Source organism: Melanostigma gelatinosum (assembly GCF_949748355.1).
Source record: "Melanostigma gelatinosum genome assembly, chromosome: 15".
NCBI classification, from domain to species: domain Eukaryota; kingdom Metazoa; phylum Chordata; class Actinopteri; order Perciformes; family Zoarcidae; genus Melanostigma; species Melanostigma gelatinosum.
Genome location: NC_136648.1, coordinates 5584528 through 5603487, shown reverse-complemented (window position 1 = coordinate 5603487; position 18960 = coordinate 5584528). Strand labels below are relative to the sequence as shown.

Here is an 18960-nt window from a genome sequence, read left to right as displayed (position 1 = left end):
AAATAACTCAGCACCATCTAGTGGCCTGAAAAAGTAATTGATTTGATTTTTCTAAATAAATAAATAAAACATTTTATAGTTTATAAAATAAAAAAATCGATACTTGGCGTCCATGTATCGATATAATATCGCCACGCAAAATATCGCGATACTATGCTGTATCGATTTTTCCCCCACCCCTCGTTGATGCAGTGCAAGACCAGTAAACAGGCTCTTGACTTGAAAGAAAACCTCAGAGAGTTACAAATCTGGAGTAGAAATATCACTTTGACATCAAGTTAATATACGGGTTGTATAAAAAAATACAGCTAAAACACAGTACAAATCTGCTTGTGAACCTTTAATTGAAAAATATTTTATGTAACAGGTACTCAAAATGTAAACAGAGATATATCTTGATTTTAATCTCTAGAAAACTTCACAAGTGTTGGACACTCTTATTCATATAAAGCGTAGCATCTTTAATAAGATGCAAGTTTCATGCAAGAAAAGTGCAGGATAAGAACACCCTGAGGACATCTTCAGGGTGGTTTTCTATTCTTTGTGTGAACATTTTACGAAATGTATAAATGACCTGATAGTCAGGAATGGAAAGAGTTCTAGAATATTTTACACACGGACACGATTCTTTACTTTTAATGAGACGTTTTACTCAGGTTGGCCTAAAATTCTGTTCATATTTATTCTGAGCAAATGTTACTGCGTTATATTTCATGAAAAAGACTGGAGGGAGAGAGTTTAATTGGATAAAATATGATGATGATGCTATATTTGCATGTAAAAATAAAGTACATTCACAGGTCTACTAAGCATCAAACCACAGAGCCCCTCTGACCAAACCAAACATATATTCCTTTACAGATGACACTTCCACACAACTGATGAGCAGAAAAGAGGACAAAGCTCAAACACAGATGACCGACCACCAATAACAATGGACACCACGGCGGGTGCAACAACAATATTCAGCCAAATGACTTGTTTTAGAATCCAGACCAGACATTGTTGACTGTTCTACTCTTAGAAAGTTACAACCATCACGAGTGTGTTCATGTACTCACCTGTCGGATGACTCTCTGTGAGCCTCGATCGTGCACCAGGAAGTTCTCCACAACTTGTCTGCTCCTTCATTCTCAATGCAGAATAAAACCAGTCCACTTAGCCCCTCTGTCCCAGCATAACCAGTCCAGTCCATCTGTCCCAGCATAACCAGTCCACTTAGCCCCTCTGTCCCAGCATAACCAGTCCAGTCCATCTGTCCCAGCATAACCAATCCAGTCCATCTGTCCCATCATAACCAGTCCAGTCCATCTGTCCCAGCATAACCAGTCCATCTGTCCCAGCGTAACCAGTCCACTTAGCCACTCTGTCCCAGCATAACCAGTCCACTTAGCCCCTCTGTCCCAGCATAACCAGTCCACTTAGCCCCTCTGTCCCAGCGTAACCAGTCCAGTCCATCTGTCCCAGCGTAACCAGTCCAGTCCATCTGTCCCAGCATAACCAGTCCACTTAGCCCCTCTGTCCCAGCGTAACCAGTCCAGTCCATCTGTCCCAGCGTAACCAGTCCAGTCCATCTGTCCCAGCGTAACCAGTCCAGTCCATCTGTCCCAGCGTAACCAGTCCAGTCCATCTGTCCCAGCGTAACCAGTCCAATTAGCCTCTCTGTCCCAGCATAACCAGTCCAGTCCATCTGTCCCAGCATAACCAGTCCACTCAGTCCATCTGTCCCAGCATAACCAGTCCAGTCCATCTGTCCCAGCGTAACCAGTCCACTCAGTCCATCTGTCCCAGCGTAACCAGTCCACTCAGTCCATCTGTCCCAGCGTAACCAGTCCACTTAGCCTCTCTGTCCCACTGAGGTCCTCAACGTTTTCAAACATTTTGGCTGAATGAGGCTCTGCAGACATGTTGTTACTGTTATTGTCACAAACAGCAGAAAGTCCTCGCACAACTCACTGAAGGTAAAAGTGAATGAGTACATTTAGTACATCGGCTGCTCCACTGCTGGAGGGAACATTGTTTTTCTGCATTAAGCAATTAGCCAGACAAACGACGTGCACCTGTTGGTGACGCAGCACGTGGGTGTGTTTGATTCTGGTCGCTTAACGTGCTCACCGGGTGGTGCATTGAACCAACGATTAATTGAGGCAGATGCAACCTTTTTTTATAACTATGCCAAGATACATTAATGCTAACCATAACCCATAATGATGTAATTGACACACACGGAGCTTCAAGCAGACAGGTGAACGGAACAGAGGCACCTGCAGTTTAAGACAGACGGGTGAACAAAACAAACACACCTGCAGCTTCTTCTCTGCTGCAGCTGCTGAGTCGTCGTCTTGTGTTCTATTCTGAGTTTATCAGGATTTTTTCGCGTGATTTTTGGTTTTACATTGTAACAGACTTGACTTTCTCAGGAAACCCCCTAAATCGTATTGAACTACACTTCTTTTTGATACAATTATGGACCATGTCTTTAAATATCATCACTGAAATATCCATTTGAGTAAATTAAGTTCTATTTTAAGTGTTAATATTGAGTACAAAGTGTATTTCAATATAATTAATAATTCAATGGTGTCTCAAAAGGGCAGTTAAGTGCACCTAAGTCTAGTCAAGTATATATTTATAAGTTGTACTGCTTTCATGTCATTCAAATGAATAGTTCGAAACGTTGAGTTTATTCCATCTCCAGTTAGACCACTTCTATCAATCTTCATATCTAACTCTGAGTAAAACACCGAATTAGGGTAATTTTCTAAATGTCAATTTCTTTGAGTCCAGTCAAGTATATCTCAAGCTGCACTTACAAGAAAATAGCAGCATTTAAGAACTGAAAGCATAGCTCCCTTTGGAGTACAATCAAATTACGGTTTCACAAATGAACAATTGAAAAACACGGACAATTGTGACGTCAGCTCTCTTCATGTTATGTGAACTGAACAGTGTTAAATCAGTGAAAAACCCATTCATGAAGAATAAAACCCGCCACAAGTGAGCCATGTTATAAAAGGTCTTTATTCATTTATCACACAGAGTATTTGTTAATAAAACATCTGCAAAAAATAAAATAAACCTCACTCTCTAGATCCTATGATATAAAGGTATGCAACCGAGATCATTTTAAAGCACAAAAAGCATCAGACTTTCTTTGCATAGACTGCACCACCATTAGTCTCCCTGCACTCATGTCAGCTTAACAAGCCCACAGTGCAGAGCACTTCACTGACCCCATTTCATTTGCTATCCTCTAGAGTTTACTTACCCATGGGCCTCTTCTGTTTGGAGTCTACTTTGTAAATGGGAGGTAAGAGCATGACTAATTGCGCTAATTGACCTGAACCCTCTTCCGAGTATGATAGGTTCGTTGTCCCTCTGCTGCATTTATAAACAGTTTAATCCAGAGAGAAGTTTAAAGGGGCAGCCCGAACCTTTGGAGGCCACGACGCTACATATCTCTGTTCTTCACTGTGTTTTTTTCTTAGTAGTCAACGAAAAAGATGTCATATTTACAAGCTGAAGTTAAAAAATATATATTCCAAAAGACACCGATACAGACTTTATTCTTCTGGTCGAGAAGATGATGAAGAGAGCGCGAGGTTACGGGGTTTCCACCTGGTCGTCTCCGGTGCACATCAAATTAACAAATGCCATAATCCCTACACGTAATCCATCAAGTAATCGCCATAATTCATAATTCTTTGAGTTCATTTGAATGTCAGTGTTTATTTACATAATCGAGTTTTGGGGAGAAAATGCTTCAACATTATAGACAATGTTTTATAATCGTGTTTGGAGTTGTATTGTCAGATTATAGTTGTGTGGTCCGTGATTTTTTTCATCCATACAATAAAAACTACGCCTTCATACACAGCCCTCTGACCTCAGCTTGTGGGTTCACGTCATAATCAGAGAACAATAAACGAGGTTACTCGGTATATGCGCACACACACACACACACACACACACACACACACACACACACACACACCCAAAGGTGCCAGCAAACGTCTGTGTAAATGTATCTAAAATTCTGAATCAGATTTATGTTGCCATGTAGCTTTTAGTTGGGACTCATCAATAAATTGTACTGCTAATTCAAGTACGAAATATAGAAAGCGTCATATCAGTGTCCAGACAAATCCCCACAGAAGTTCAAGGCATTTGCTGTCTGATGAGAAACAAAAAGGCTCCAAAATCTTGAATAAAATCACAGAAAAAAGCACGCTGCCGTGGGAAAAGAACTGCATTTTTCTTTGAGATGTGTTGATCATAAGGATATCGGAGGATCAAGAGGACAATTTCACTTAAAAACACATTAGAATCACACGTTTTGTGTCCACAGTCTCTTTGTGAAGTGTCTCAAGGTAGAAGTTCATGTTTAGGTCCACGATTATTCCAGAAGTCTGAGACGTCTTCCACAATATCAAGTCTATCGCTCCCAAAGAGGTCTTTTGTAATAATGTCATGATGTGATCACTGTTCAGTTCTCCTGTCCACCTTCTTAGGCCACGGTTTCACCGCTTCAATGCAGCATCCTTTCAGAGTGAGTCGGAGGAGAGCGGCGCCTGTCAGGTGGCGTATTTGAGTTTCGGAGTCTGTGAATTACACGACATACTGCAAAGGGAAGAAAACCCGGCGGTCGTCGCGGTGCCTTGGCTCTCCACAAAAATCGGGTCCAGGCAAGCGACTTTGGCAGCAAAAAAAGCGTGAATACAATGAAGCACGGCGAAGAGGTTTGAGAACTCCAGCTCCTAAAAGACAGAAGAAAAAGAAACATAATGTAAGTCATATGTCTTTTAGAACTTTGCTGCTTTGATCGTCTTGTTGAATCACCGTTTCCTCGACATGCAAGTTCTCTCGAAGTGAATTACCTTTGCTTCAATAGATTTGGAGTCTTGATTTTGGAATAAAAACTTGATCTTGCTTTTTCCATCATCAGATGATCCTTTAAGTTGGGAGAACTTGTATCTCCACAGGACATCCTGAAGAGTTACAATTACAAAGATGAGAAGAGTCTTACTTTGACTAAAACAACAACACAACCACTGAATTCCTTCTCATTTCACCGTTTCATGAATAATAACAAATTAGCATGGACAGTGATAAATGGAGCATGTGAGCAGATAGAAGCTGTTGTGAGATAGAAACTTGTTATTTCCGCTATTAGGCAATTTAACAAGCCACCGCGATTTCACCTGAAATAGCAGAGCTTCAGTGATTCAATTAGTGTTGAACTGAATAAACAAAAAGCTGCACAGTGAGCCAGACCGACTCCGCAGGTAGACAGCTGGCCGCGCTTTTTACATGAATATGTATCTGTAACTGTGCCCGCCCCTGTTATTATTACTGTGACACCAATCAGATTAATTACGGCATAAGAAATAATGTTGACACAAGAAGTCTCACTGTCATATTTGGCACAAAAAAGAAATAAAAAATTCTAAATCAGAGCAGATATTCATGACACATCAGAGTGTAACGGGAAGAGTGTCACCTCTCCAGCTTTCCTTTAAAACCCACTGACTCTGACAGAGGCGACGATATCACCACCTCCTTCATGTCAATCACAAGCACCCAGTATTCTGTCTGTACTGTGACCTACGGCGCATGGAAAAATGTTCATTCCGTTTCCTCATAGGATTAAAGTCTCATGAGATCTCTGCTCAGATTTATTTCGGTTAAAGTAGGTGTTATGCTATCTTATATTTCTACTTGACTGTATTTTATAAAGAGCTATACTCAGTATATTTCACTACAGCTGCAGGTACTTCTTATTCAACATATTAGGATTTCACATCCAATTATTATTGAAACATTGATATTGATTAAATCACAAACAGTATAAATGGATTAAGATTATTTAGCTCACTTCGACCAGCTGCATTAAACTCTAAAGTCTTAAACATTAATGGAGCAGTAAGTATTCAATATTATAATATACAGTGATATAACACACACAGCGGCCATCCTCCTGCATAATAAGCATTCTTACATTAGACACTATGGGCACCAGGCTCCGGTTTTGTACAGGACCAGCATGCATCTGGGATTTTTTTTACCAGAGCAAGAGAGGATTTCCTCGTTCTTTGTTTGCTCAATAAAGCACAGACATGCCAGAATATTTGAATCCACAGTGGCTGTGTTTGCGTGTGTTCACTCTGGTGCAAGAGTGGCCTTTTTATTTCAAATCTGAACAAAGTTTGATTTTGATAAAGAAAAAAAAGCCATCAAGCAAAAATGTGAATGCCGGTCTTTTACAGGGTTTCCCGCTGTTTTCTAGAGATCACTTTCCAGGACTTCTCCAGGAGACTTTCAGTGATGATCTAGCATGGCATGACATGAATCACTGCATACACTAATATGTTCCTCTCTGTAGAAGTCTGATATGAAAGATGTGCAGTCTGTGGCTATAAAGGATCTATGAGATCATCTCTTACATGCTTAGAAATGACTCATCCACTTTATTTAACCGTTCGAAAGAAGTTGGGAAGAAAGCAACGTTATGTAATGCCATCCACCCTGCATGTGGTACAGACAGAGCAGCCTGTTTATCTATTCATGTTCAGGATTATATTCACGTTCAAATGGTAGTTTGTGAATTATTTTAGCCGAGTTGTTTATTCGCAGCTCAAGGACGAATGTTGAAATCATATTCCAGGACAATGCATGAGGCGTTTTCAATGACAACAGGATGTGTGGGAACCCTGTTTTACTTGTGTACTTTCCCAGTGTGGTATTATGCTACTTCTACTCCTGGGTGAGCCAGAGACTGTCTTAGAGAGATCTTAACCCCGGACAGGTCGCCCATCTACACCGACAGCAGCTAAAGGAACCCACATGTCTTTGGACTGAAGAGGAACATGCAAAGTCAACGCAGAAAGACCACAGTCGGTCAAACTCAGAGCTGTGCTGTGAGCTTTTAAATATTATAAAAAATCTGATCATAAAAATGTCTGATCATATTGTCATCCTTGCTGTATACGTTTAGTTTTTTTAATGTGTGCCTTATAAAGTAACGTTGCTGATTTTGATTAAAAAAAAAAAAAAAAAAAAAAAAAAAATAGAGCCATGGTACATCTCACTGGGTCATGAGCCAGCAGATGCATCTCCACGGAGTTATACCCGTGCCGTTTCTGGTTGAAACTAATTGTTACATGCTTTTTGAAGTTTGCCAATAGCAGCTTTTAATTACAGAGTAATACCGCCCAGTGTTTTGTCTGCGATTGCAGTTTACACATGGACTGTGTTTTCTGCATTTCTCTCCGTAAACAATACGCTGGCAACATTTGTATCGTCTTTGGGGGACATTGTTGCTTCACATTGCAGGAACTAGGGCCAAAATCTTGGAGAACAATATGGCAGTGTCTCGTGTCCTGCTCATCCACAGAATGTGCACAAGTGGAGTGGTCGGCACAGCTCTCAGACCTGGGGAGAGGCCAAAATGAACTGCGGGAGGGAGTGAGAGGTCTGAGCTGGGGTGAGGAACCAGCCGTCAAAACAAATGTGCTCATACTCCCAAAATGCACACAGAATAAGTAAGTAGCACTCGAAAAAAAGAAAAAGAGAGGCTGAGGCCTCGTGATGAGTTTCATCACACTGTGTACAATACGGTTGCCTGACATCTCCCACTGAAAGATTCTCTCTTCCATATTTGTATTGATGATAAAGTCTCACACTCACCTTTGAAGCTGCATCAAAGCACACAAAGCCCGTGCTGAAGTCCACTGTTAGTCCCATGAGGTGGCGCTCCATGATGCAGGCATACGTTTTACACTACAGAACGGGAGAACAAGATGTTACCCAAAAGAGCTACACAAGGACACAAAAGCCTCGATATTTCCTGCTGGAAATGTCACACGAGTGTTATCAATTTCTGTCCTAAAACGAGTGAGCGCCAGATTAAAATCATCACAATTCCCTTCACGCTCCCTACTGTCCGGGTACCTGTATCCTCTCCACCTCCAGGAACGTGGCCATCTGAAAAGCCTTCTCCCAGATCAGCAGCTCGCACTCCAGTTCCACGCTGAAGAACATGTCCTCCCCGCTCTCCGTCTGGACGCTGAAGCAGTGCTTCCTCTTGTCCAGAAGGTCATTATCCTAAGATAAGACAGTACGGCTGCCATGCTGATCAGGTACAGATGGGCAGAGTGACGCGGAGATAAGACAAAGCAACAGCAATGCAGTTTCCTGAAGCTCAAGGGAGGTTCTTTTACTCTGGAGACTGCCGACTGCGGCTTTAAGAGCACTTGAATTATTTGACTCCATATAATCAACACTTACATGAATGTAATGCTTATTAAATGAAAGCTGAACAGTGCAATGTTCATAGCATTGTGTAACGGGTGTGAATCTATATGAATCAAATTTGCCATCCTGAGTTTCCGTGAAAATAAATAGCAGATAAATTCTCACAATCAAATTCAGAATGGCCTCCAACCTGCGGCGAGTGAACAATGAAATCTGAACCTTGAGTGTCTGTGGGATTGAAGTAGAATACATGCAAATACATCGGTGGGTTATATAAGTGCATTCCTCAGGTTTCTGCTTTATATTCTCTCAGTGCATCCAGTGCGAGGGGCTGCTTCTCTGAATGCTCAAGAAATGGAACCGAAGCGACTGCCTTACCTTTAAAATCTTGCACATTATTTCGTACACAGTAAAGCTTTTCTCTGCTCTGGTCCAGTCCCATGTTGTCACCTGAAAAATGTCACATACATTTTGATGAGAAGAATAGAGCTCTACTGAAAAGGGAAATGAAGCAGAAGAACTGTCCCTTCAAGCGAACCGATGGAAATACTTTCAAATAGAATTACAATTTACCGTTGTCTAAACCCGAGAACACAGATTGACGTCATTGATAATGATGTCAAGGTAAGTAGGGCCGCTCTTATTCTGAAATACGACTAATGTCAATCAAATATTTCTCAAAATCAATGAATCAATACTGTGGAGTATACTGAATTTTGTATCTGAGCTTGTTGAGTAATGTTGTTTTCACAATATTTGTCAAACCCTGCCAAACCCCGCTATTTTTCCACACCTCAACTTAATCAAAAGTAGCCCAACTGGGCGGAAATCAACCCAATCTGTCAACCTGTCGCTCTCTTTATACATCCAGCGCCGATTTACGGTTGCTAAGCTTGGGGGCGGGGTTTAGCCTGTGGTCAAATATTGATGAACGTTGTGGATTTCCTGCCATTTGAGGGGAAATATTCCATAAACTGTAAGTAACTAACGGTAGTCTTTCGTGATGAAGAAGCTTCTATATTCCACCATCCACTCACATTAGCATATCCCATTTATATGAGCACATTCAAGTTGAGCAGGCAATTCCAGTTTTCTATCAATCTTTTCTCATCTCCAGCACCATCAACAGCTTATCCTTCTTGTCATAATCACGTAAGTGGCTGGCAGAATGTAAACAGTTTTAATGATCATCATCAATCAAGAGGAAGATCAATGCAGCACAAAGGACTATGAGTGAGCTGCTTCCTTCTTTTCTTTCGAGCAGGAAAACATTTTCTCCTTCAACAATACATTAACGTTGATGTGAAAAATCTCCCGTAGAGTTGAACGACATTCAATTCAAACACGTACTTCTGATGGTTTAAAGAGGAAGTTAGACAAAACAAATGGGGATCAAGTGAAAACTTACGGGAGGTGCTGAAAACTTAAAGAGCGAGGAGCCCCGCAGAGCGAGGAACTTTGGTGTATACATTCGGTCCTGAACGGAGTCCTGCTCCTTCTCGTCGACCCAGCCCATGTAGATAATCTATCAGACAAGGAAAAAGAGCCGTGTGAGGGATGTGGAACGTATAATAAGGATCATAGGCAAAAGTTGGGGTGGATACGGAAAAAACTCAAATGTAAGTGTATGTCACAATATCACAATGCTTCTCTCCTCTGCCACTTTTGTTAAGGGGTGAAGTATCAACACCACTGATGCTAAGCTTTGTTTTCAGAGGCAATACTGCATCAATAGGATCAACACCAAATGAAATGCATGGCGTCATGGTGACGACTGTTCTTAGAGGAGCCTGAAGAGTCTCTGCGTGGTTTTATAAGCTTGCATGCGTGCAGCAATCGTGTCATTGGTTCAAAGGATTTACACAATGAAACATTGTTATTCAACAATACAAATGTCTTGTTTTAGCACGTATGTGATTCATCAATGAACATAACTTTACCGTTTCCATATATTGCCCACCCCAGGCGTTCTATCTTTAATAGTATCAAACTTTTGAAGAAAAATGTCCAAATGTTAACTTGATGCTTATTAAGTCAGAAATATTCAACTTAATTGAGAAATACTTGTGGAACAAAGCTCTCAGGGGCTTTAAAGATAAACCATTCAGGTACTCCAGTTTTTGGTTTATCCAGGAGATTAAATATCTGACAAATGAAGGTACAAAAATCACATAAAAATCCAAAATTGTCACTCTTGTAACAATACGTACTTAAGCCGTAGCTAAACAGTACAAACAGTATGGTGTTGTCATATTGCCCACATGAAAGTTATGTATTCAGGAAAAAACAGATGGGAAGAAAGTCAAGCAAATGTTGAGACGTGATTTCAAAAATCATGTTTATCTCAACATCAGTACTCATTCAATTATTTACCAAAGTAAAATGTTTGCTTGCTTTTATGTTTGGAGTTTTTTTCACCGATGGCAAAACAAGCGAGTGAAAGATTCGGGACAAGCAGTCGCGTCTCGTGCCGCTTTAGTTCTTAAAAGATTTGTCAAGTGAATTCACATGTTTTTCGTGCGGCACAAACCAAAATAAATGAGTGACAAAAAAGGAGCCCCACCGTCGCATTAACGCCCCACGTTTAGACTGAGAGATGACTCTAAGTTAACTGAAGGCACTCCAGTTGTTTTCTGATCATTTCTCAGTGGATGGGTTTTAATGATGCAAACATTCTCCTCGTGTTGCAATCGTTGGCAAGATTGTACCGTGCCCTTTCTGTGACTGGCCGACCTGATTAGATGTACTTGTGATGTTACAAGACGAGGATAAAATGCACAGATTTAAGTCGGCCCAAGCAAAAATAAAATCGAAACAAGCAGCAGGGGCTCAACTGCCGCCTGGAGAAACATCTTACCTGCTGGTTAACTGGAAAATTTCGGTTAATCTTCTTCACCTGTTAAATTTAACAAGAACATCAATATCTCATTAAAACATCTTCTTTCTAACAATCAGACACCAATTACTGGCAGAATATCAAATAGTTGTGGGACCCCGTAGAGACTCACAATCAGTAACGTGTGCAAAAACAAATAAACCATGAATCACTGTATCTGTGCTAACATGTTAACCACAGCACTGAATGAACACCGTTAGAGCGACTTCATTGATTCAACGCATGCAAATTACAAAATGAGATATATAGTCATTTCCACAAGGACCCGAGGCTCTTCCTAAAAACAAAAAAAGAAAAAAAGAAATCCATTTAAGAAAATCCATTCTCTCTGTGATAATAAAAGCGGGGAAACTACCGAGAGAGCAGTCAGGCTTTAAATTAAAACATTCTGCTCAGATCACAGGTATCACTTGCTCCTAATCCTATACCGTACTATCAATATAACTCTTTCTTAGCAGCAGAACACCAAATTAAGCCGTCCAGACCTGAACCCATCCTCCTATAGAGGCGAGTCACTGCTGCTTTATTCGAAATGTTTGGGCTGAGATTGGGGTTTTTTCAGCGGAGGAACTGAGACGAAACAGCCAGATATAACTGTCAAGACGTGAGCCGGGTTTGGATACTTGAGAGCAGAGACCGTTGGTTTGTTCACATTCAGCTGCTGGTTGCTGTGACCGCTCGCAGCGACAGCAGGTCCTAACCCGCCTCTGACACCAACAAGGAACCGCTGTGGCGTCCAGTTCTTTGAGTTTCACAACAAATCAGACAACAAGTCGGTCCAAAAATACATGCAGGAGAACTTTCACTGGAGGTGAAAAGTACCTCAAGTCATTTTTTTGAGTAATTGTTGTGCAGCATATTTTTTACTCATGAAAAATCCTTGCTTTTATTCCATCACATTTCGATGTATTCATCGCTCTACTTTCATCTATTTTATGATGCACCCATGAGGTAGATCAGCACTGACTCAGCACAGGGGACTCTGTCCAGTAGACAAGCTGGTCGCAGGTCTGCTGCCGCAACCACGCCTCCACTTGACTCTCTGAAGCCGCGGCCTTGATAAAGACTCAAATTATGCAAAAAAAAACCCCGAGACAAACTGCTTTTATTTCATGCAGACATGACTGATGTGCTTCAACCACAGATGGTCTTCCTCAAGTCAAAGTGAACACGTCTGTATTTAAAACGTAATTAGTGAGGAAACATCACAGCATTATCTCCTAATTGGCCTAAATGAGTCATCTGATTAGAGACATTTTCAGAACGATAAGAGACTGATGCGTTATTGATGTGCTCTGTGGCCGTCTGTGGTGGGAACTGGGACTTAACAGACAGTCTATTATGCATAAGATTTATGATGATTTATTTACCAAAATCATAATATAATATAATATAGGACTCAACAAGTCCATCCTGGGAGAGGGATCCCTCCTCTATTGCTCTCCCACAGGTTTCTTCCTCTTTCCTCCCCGTTAAAGGGGTTTTTTGGGGAGTTTTTGCTGTTCTGATGTGAGGGTTCCGGGACAAGAGGATGTCACATGTGTACATATTGTAAAGCCCTCTGAGGCTAATTTGTAAATTGTGATTTTGGGCTGTACAAAAATAAATTGAATTGAATTGAACAAGCAAAGCATGTCATTTGAAGAAAAGATCTTTACTTATTGGTGTACTTAGAGTACAATATCAAGGTCATATTTTGTGATAACACTTGAGAGATTCAGACTGGTGTATACAGTGTCATTTCATGACAAATTGTAAAACTATAACATTGATGCACCTTCCCGTCCAGTACTTTTACGGCATTTGTTCAAGACAAATGGTGAAATATTTTACTACAAACAGCTCACTTAAATGTTATGACAGTAATCAAAGAAAGACTGAAGCTGCTCTGCAAGCAAAGGATGATCTTACTCTTCATTATGTTCCTGGTGTTCTTATATTTTTAGATGTTTGTGCTATTTCTGTCCATCTCATTTGTAAGGTTTCCGATTTAACAAGTGGGGCTCAATCATTCTAATAAAAATATAATATCTGTGAATATTGAAAAACAGGTGAACACTTGCTAAAACAAGCCCCTGATGTATTCTCGAGTTTTACAGTTTATTGTTTTTGTTTAAGGTCTTTGAGGGACTCTGGCTGATCCTAAGCCGAATAATTCAATCAATAAAATCACTTTCTTTGTCCCAAAAGGGCAATTAATTGAGCAGCAGTGAAATGAAAACAAAAAGCACACAAACAAATCATATAATAATCAAAAGACACATTATATTACAAAAAAATAGTGTATAAGACACAGATATTTAAAAAATAGTTATAGTTGGAGTACAAAATATGAAATAATAAAATATGTTATAATTAACACCCTGATTGAGGCAATTTAGTTGAATGACAGTGAATAAAAGTTCATCTGTTATATTGGTTATTAAGCTTATGTTGGTCCAGCACTTTGGTTCAGACTGAAATATCTCAACAATTACTGCATTTAAAGTCACAAGAAGATAAATCCTACATGACTTTTCCTTCAATGCCCCCACGATTGATGATACTTAGCTTCGATTATAGCTTTGGTGATTCCTTCACTTTTCATCTCGGGACAAAATCTATGCTTGACCAATACTTTGGCTTATGATGAAATACCTGCAGAACTAATGACATTCTCATCAGCCTCAGTTGTGCTTTGTGTTTCGTGCTAATAAGCAAATGTAAGCATGCTGACACTCTAACCTAAGATGGTAGACACGGTCAACATTATACCTGTTAGCATGCTAACGTTAGCATTTAGCTCAAAGACAATAACCAATCTCCTTTTTTTAACGTAACGCAGGTTCCTAGCTGAGAAATACTGAAGCGTATTAATAATCAACATCATTGCTGGTTCAGCGGTATCGATGTCATAGTGTCTTTTCAATCGGACATCTGTTTTTTTTTCATCAGAAATCTTAATGTCCTACATCTAGGTTGCTATAGCTTACTCACACCCCTCAGTAAAAGCAAAGGCCAGAGAATGAGAAACGCTCTCTCCATTGTTGAGGCCATTCTGGCAGTGAGTGATCAGCGTAATGTTCAGTACGTCCCTCCCTTCAGCCACTCCAATTAACCAGGCACCCATTATTCTCTGGAGACTCTCTCTCTCTCTCACACACACACACACACACACACACACACACACACACACACACAAAGCCATTACAAATCCCTGTTTTCACTGCTGCTCCCTCCATGTCGCATTCATCGTCACTATACTGACCGGTTACATATTTCTAGATCACAGACTCTCTACGATACGTAGCGTACAGTGTGCTGATTGGAAACACACCTAAATATGCTCATAAATGTGTCAAAACCAGACACTTCTCGACGGGTTTTGTATGAGTCACCGCACATGACGGCGCTTGTTAGCGGTGTTTGTATTTGACCCCTCTCCCATCCTGCAGAGCAGCGTCACCCATCTGGAAACACGCTTCGGTTTTTTCCCCCCCGACAACATGCTCACAACAAGAGAAAGACACAACACCGTTGTTATTTCTTTGCTTCTTGCTGCCTCTTGCTGTCATTATTGTTGAACGTATTATTTTGAATTATAGATAATAAGTGCATGGGTTTGGCTGGAGGGAGTAAGTGCAGCGGAACTGCTGTTGTTGTGACCCTGGGCTCGTAGAAATAAGTGTGTACTTTACTTATAGAGTGAAAAGACATTAGTGTGTGTCCACTTAATGCAGTGACACTTGCAAAGGGACTCTCTGACAGCGAGAGGCTAACACGGGTTATTATTTCACACTCACATTGTGCTTGGTGAGACCGGAAACGTTGCTGGCTATTGCCTGAAGCCAGTCCAAGCAGTCCTCCGCTGCGGGAAACTGTATAACCCCGCTGCAAACTCCGTCCACAGCTATGACCTGGAAAGCATTTATCCTGAAAGAATTAAGAGAAAAACAGAAAGATTACGGGGTGATTTGGCATTGATGAACTACAAATGACATACCGAAACTCTTTTCATTGATTTTGTATGCTCAAGGAAGCGATCGCTTTCCATTCATATCAGTAGTGGATGAGAAACTTACTTGCAATATGTAATCTTTCTCAACTTTACTTTAGTTTCGGGTGGTCGAAGCAATTATTCCATTTCATTTCGTCCCAGCATGCAAAACTCTGGGCAGAAACTTTGAAAATTCACACGTAACACTTTTCATCTGACATCTCAGTAAGAAAAAAGTGTTTCGCAAACATGCTTAACAGTTACAGTATATGGACTCATGAGTCTGGAAATAAAAGTTGAATTCTTTTGGACCTGCAATAACAGATTTGTTTGGCCACTTTGGCGCAATGTGAACACAACACTGACATATTATCTCCTTTTCAGTTGATATAGCGAACTTGTCTGCAAACAGTTATTTGCAGCTTATTTACACATCCAGTCGTGTTTCTGGCCGACTGAATGGGGAAAAATGTGGCTTTTTAAATGCTAACTGCGCCACTATGTTCACCAGCTGGTTCTAACGGCTGTATGATACTGACAGGTAGTGTATTGTAGTTTATTTTAGCTTTTTTTTGCCAAAAGCTGCCTGATGCAGCAGCCACACTATAAAAGTGGTGAGAGTGAACCAAAACAGTGACGTTGCAGCCGGACAGCTAAACAATGAGCTGAAACACTATAAAGCTCCGGAAATTTAACACCGTCATCTGATATATCGTGATCATAAAAAAAGATGATCACAGCCGCTTTTAATGTATTCTATGATATGAACAGCCTACTCACAATTCCACAAACAAAATAAAAATAATAAAGCAAACAATTGTTACTCTGATATGTTTTGAGTCTGATGTGCAAAAAGATCAGAAGATAAAGTGAACGCTATTACCCACTTCATGTCCAATCAATCTAAAAACGTATAATACCCTCATGCAATTTTCAGTTAATGGGCTAAAACATGCCAAAGCACAAGTGTGGTCCATTAAGAGACAATCCACTCGATTGCTGTTTCCATCATCCAGTGTAGCAAAATGAAAATGTATTTATTAACAGCCAAATGGCTTATTAAGTCGAGCAGCCACTGTTCATATCTGTCCTACTGCAGACTATATTTTGCTTATCTGATTGTGTTGAAAGGGAATAGACTAAATAGGCTTTTTGTTACAGATGAAGGATGGCAGTCTGGCACTTAACAAGTAGGAGATCTTCGCACTGCCGGCCTGTAGAGCCTTACAGGGAGAAACCGGCTCTGCAAGTGAGAACCGACACCACCGACCCTTCAAGATGAAGTCCCGCAGCTCACCTGCAGACGTCAGAGCCCGGGTTGTACTGCGACAGGCGTGAGTGAAGCAGTGGAATAAGGCGCAGGTCCACCCATCTCTTCTCCCAGCGAAGCCCCGGGGACGTGGGCCAGGACGAGCAGGACAGCGTGTCCTGCAGAAGTGCGAAACGCAATTTAGAGGAGCGTGTCGCTTCCCACCTCGCACATTTCAAACAATTGACATACAAGAGCTCTGCTGTTGTTGCTGCATGTGCACAGGCAGGCCCGGTGAGCGCGTGCTGCAGAGGAAGGCTGATTCACTTTCCCCAAAAGATAAAGATAGAGCGTCCCAATGATCAGCGAGCAGTGACAGTTGCATGGAAACAACTTTCTGGCACCGGGTACGCTGCTGCATGGTTACAGAGGGACATTTATAGAATCAGTCAGCCAAATAAGAAGCCAATGAATAAAGTACCGTGTTGTTAGGATGGTAGTTTAAGTGCAGGCCGCTATCGCACAGAGGAGAGGAGGTCCCACTACTCTGGTCGCTGGGGATGCCTGAATGTAGAGCAGGGACACACACACACAAAAAAACCAGCCAATGAACCCGAGAACTCTGAGCAACACCACCATCGATTTAAAGGTTTCCAACTGCAGCGGATCACGGATATCAACAGAAGTGCGTTACTTTGTTCTCTCCTCCAGTGTGGGCTCCTGCTCTGTGCCAATTTGTATTCAGTTGTCTGGTTGGAAGGCCAGTCGACCTGGCCTATATACGCGTATGAAAGGATTTCATGAAAGCTTTCATGTCTGATGACGAGGCTGAAGCTCTCCTTTGCAAAGAGCAATCAATTGCACCACAATGGGCAATGTCAATTCTTTCAGTTTAGTCTTTATCTCCCCCCCCCCCTCTCTCGCTTCCTATCTTTAGCAAAGTGAAGCAGCTGAATTTATATTTTTTATTCTCCAAGTGCCTCTTCATTCCAGTTTATTGTCACCAGGACAACCAGTTCTAGTAAGAAATGAATACCAGCTATAAATACTCTTGGTTCATTATTTTGAAGTGCGGTAATGTTAATTCTAGGCCTGTACTTTAATTAGAGCGTGTGCGTAGAGGTTTCTTACATGTGCAGTCTTCACACAGGGGCAGTTTCAGAAAGGCTGGAGTCTTCTTCAGGAAAGAGACGTTAAGAGTCACTTCTTCACCAGCATTTCTCAGAACCTGGACCTGGAAGGTAAAAAACGCCAGGAATATATGTATTCTTTTTTTTTTTTGCAGAAGCTGAGAACTGCGAGGTTTTCTGCCGATCGCTCGCTGTCATGAAACATGTTGCGCTAACGTCTCTCTAAGAGTGCAAATCCAAGATAAGAGATTTACACAAACTTACACACACATTTCTTGCAGTTACATTTAAAAAAAGAAGCATGAAACAGAAACAATTGGCTTTACATGTCAAAAAGATACCAATCCTTAAGTGAGACAAGATAAGCTGTTGAAAGAGCTGTTGCAAAATATGAGATGTGAGATGACAGCTTACCACTTCCTCGTGGCGATAACTTCTGACGTTTATTCCGTTTATCTGGAAACAACAGCAACAGGGTTACCCTAAATAATACTGCTGGCATCACATCACTGTAACGTCCATCTTCAAAATGATTAATGAGGAAAGCATAATAACTGTTATGGCATCTGCGCTGAAAACTGTAAACAAGAGAGTCACAACCACAGTCGCCATGAATACAGAGCGTCTCCGGCTGGATTGTAAATGTTTCCACTGCATCAGATGCGCTGAGAGAGTTTTTCTTTTTTTGTGGATTACATGTAATAAATGAAAGATTGGGGATGAGAAATCTATCTATGGGGAGGCAATTTTGTGGACATGTGGCTCATGAATTATTAAAAGGTACAGTGTGTGTGTGTGTTATTTTGCAGAGTAGGATGAGGTGTATAAACAAGAGCTTTGGCATTATACCTGAAGGATGCCGTCTCCAATGAAAAGCAGCCCAGAGAGTTCAACTGGAAGTAACAAAAATCACTTTAGTAACAACAAACCAAGGGAGGGAAACAGAAAGAGTTGCAGATCTTTTGCAAAAACAACAGCATACCTTTTTGTTCTTTTGATATCTTTGATATTACAACAGGGATTTTATGCTCTGCTCCACCCTAAGGACAAATCACATTGAATTACAAAAGAACCACAAACACTCGAAAGCAACTCAATTTTCCCCAACTCAAATCCCTCGGCTAACGCTGTTATTTCAGTTTGACAAGAAAATGATCAATAACACTTGTTGGGACTTAATTTAAAGCAGTTGGGACAGGCAGCCTCATCAGAAGGGAGCTAAATTACCTTAATGCTCAGGCCAAACCCTCCAATTGTCTGCCTCCTGATCGTTACAGTCCTTTCCTGGAAGAGATTCAGTTAGAGCCGAGAAATGAGTTCAGACTGATGCTGAACCTGTGGGAGCTCTTACAACACAAGTGGGGAGGGTTGCTTTTGTCAGAACTCAAATGAAATAACAATGAAGTCAAATGGGGTTTTTGTAAGGTACATAAAAACACAGTATCGTGTATTTTCA

At 41.0% G+C, this 18960-nt stretch overlaps 1 protein-coding gene across 1 annotated transcript in view; it reads right to left on the bottom strand.

The window, feature by feature from the left end:
• Window positions 1-3003: 3003 nt before the first annotated feature.
• Window positions 3004-18960, bottom strand: part of sntg1 (syntrophin, gamma 1) — a 19327-nt gene continuing 3370 nt past the window's right edge. The window contains exons 4-18 of the mRNA XM_079285305.1: window positions 18732-18788; window positions 18487-18544; window positions 18354-18397; window positions 17919-17960; window positions 17506-17608; window positions 16856-16938; window positions 16423-16553; window positions 14932-15061; window positions 11111-11149; window positions 9662-9778; window positions 8632-8703; window positions 7951-8103; window positions 7687-7779; window positions 4878-4988; window positions 3004-4757 (exon numbers count right to left, since the gene is read on the bottom strand). Of these exons, the coding sequence (XP_079141431.1) occupies window positions 4575-4757; window positions 4878-4988; window positions 7687-7779; window positions 7951-8103; window positions 8632-8703; window positions 9662-9778; window positions 11111-11149; window positions 14932-15061; window positions 16423-16553; window positions 16856-16938; window positions 17506-17608; window positions 17919-17960; window positions 18354-18397; window positions 18487-18544; window positions 18732-18788 (1416 nt within the window). The 3' untranslated portion in view covers window positions 3004-4574. The remainder of the gene's footprint in view (window positions 4758-4877; window positions 4989-7686; window positions 7780-7950; window positions 8104-8631; window positions 8704-9661; window positions 9779-11110; window positions 11150-14931; window positions 15062-16422; window positions 16554-16855; window positions 16939-17505; window positions 17609-17918; window positions 17961-18353; window positions 18398-18486; window positions 18545-18731; window positions 18789-18960) is intronic.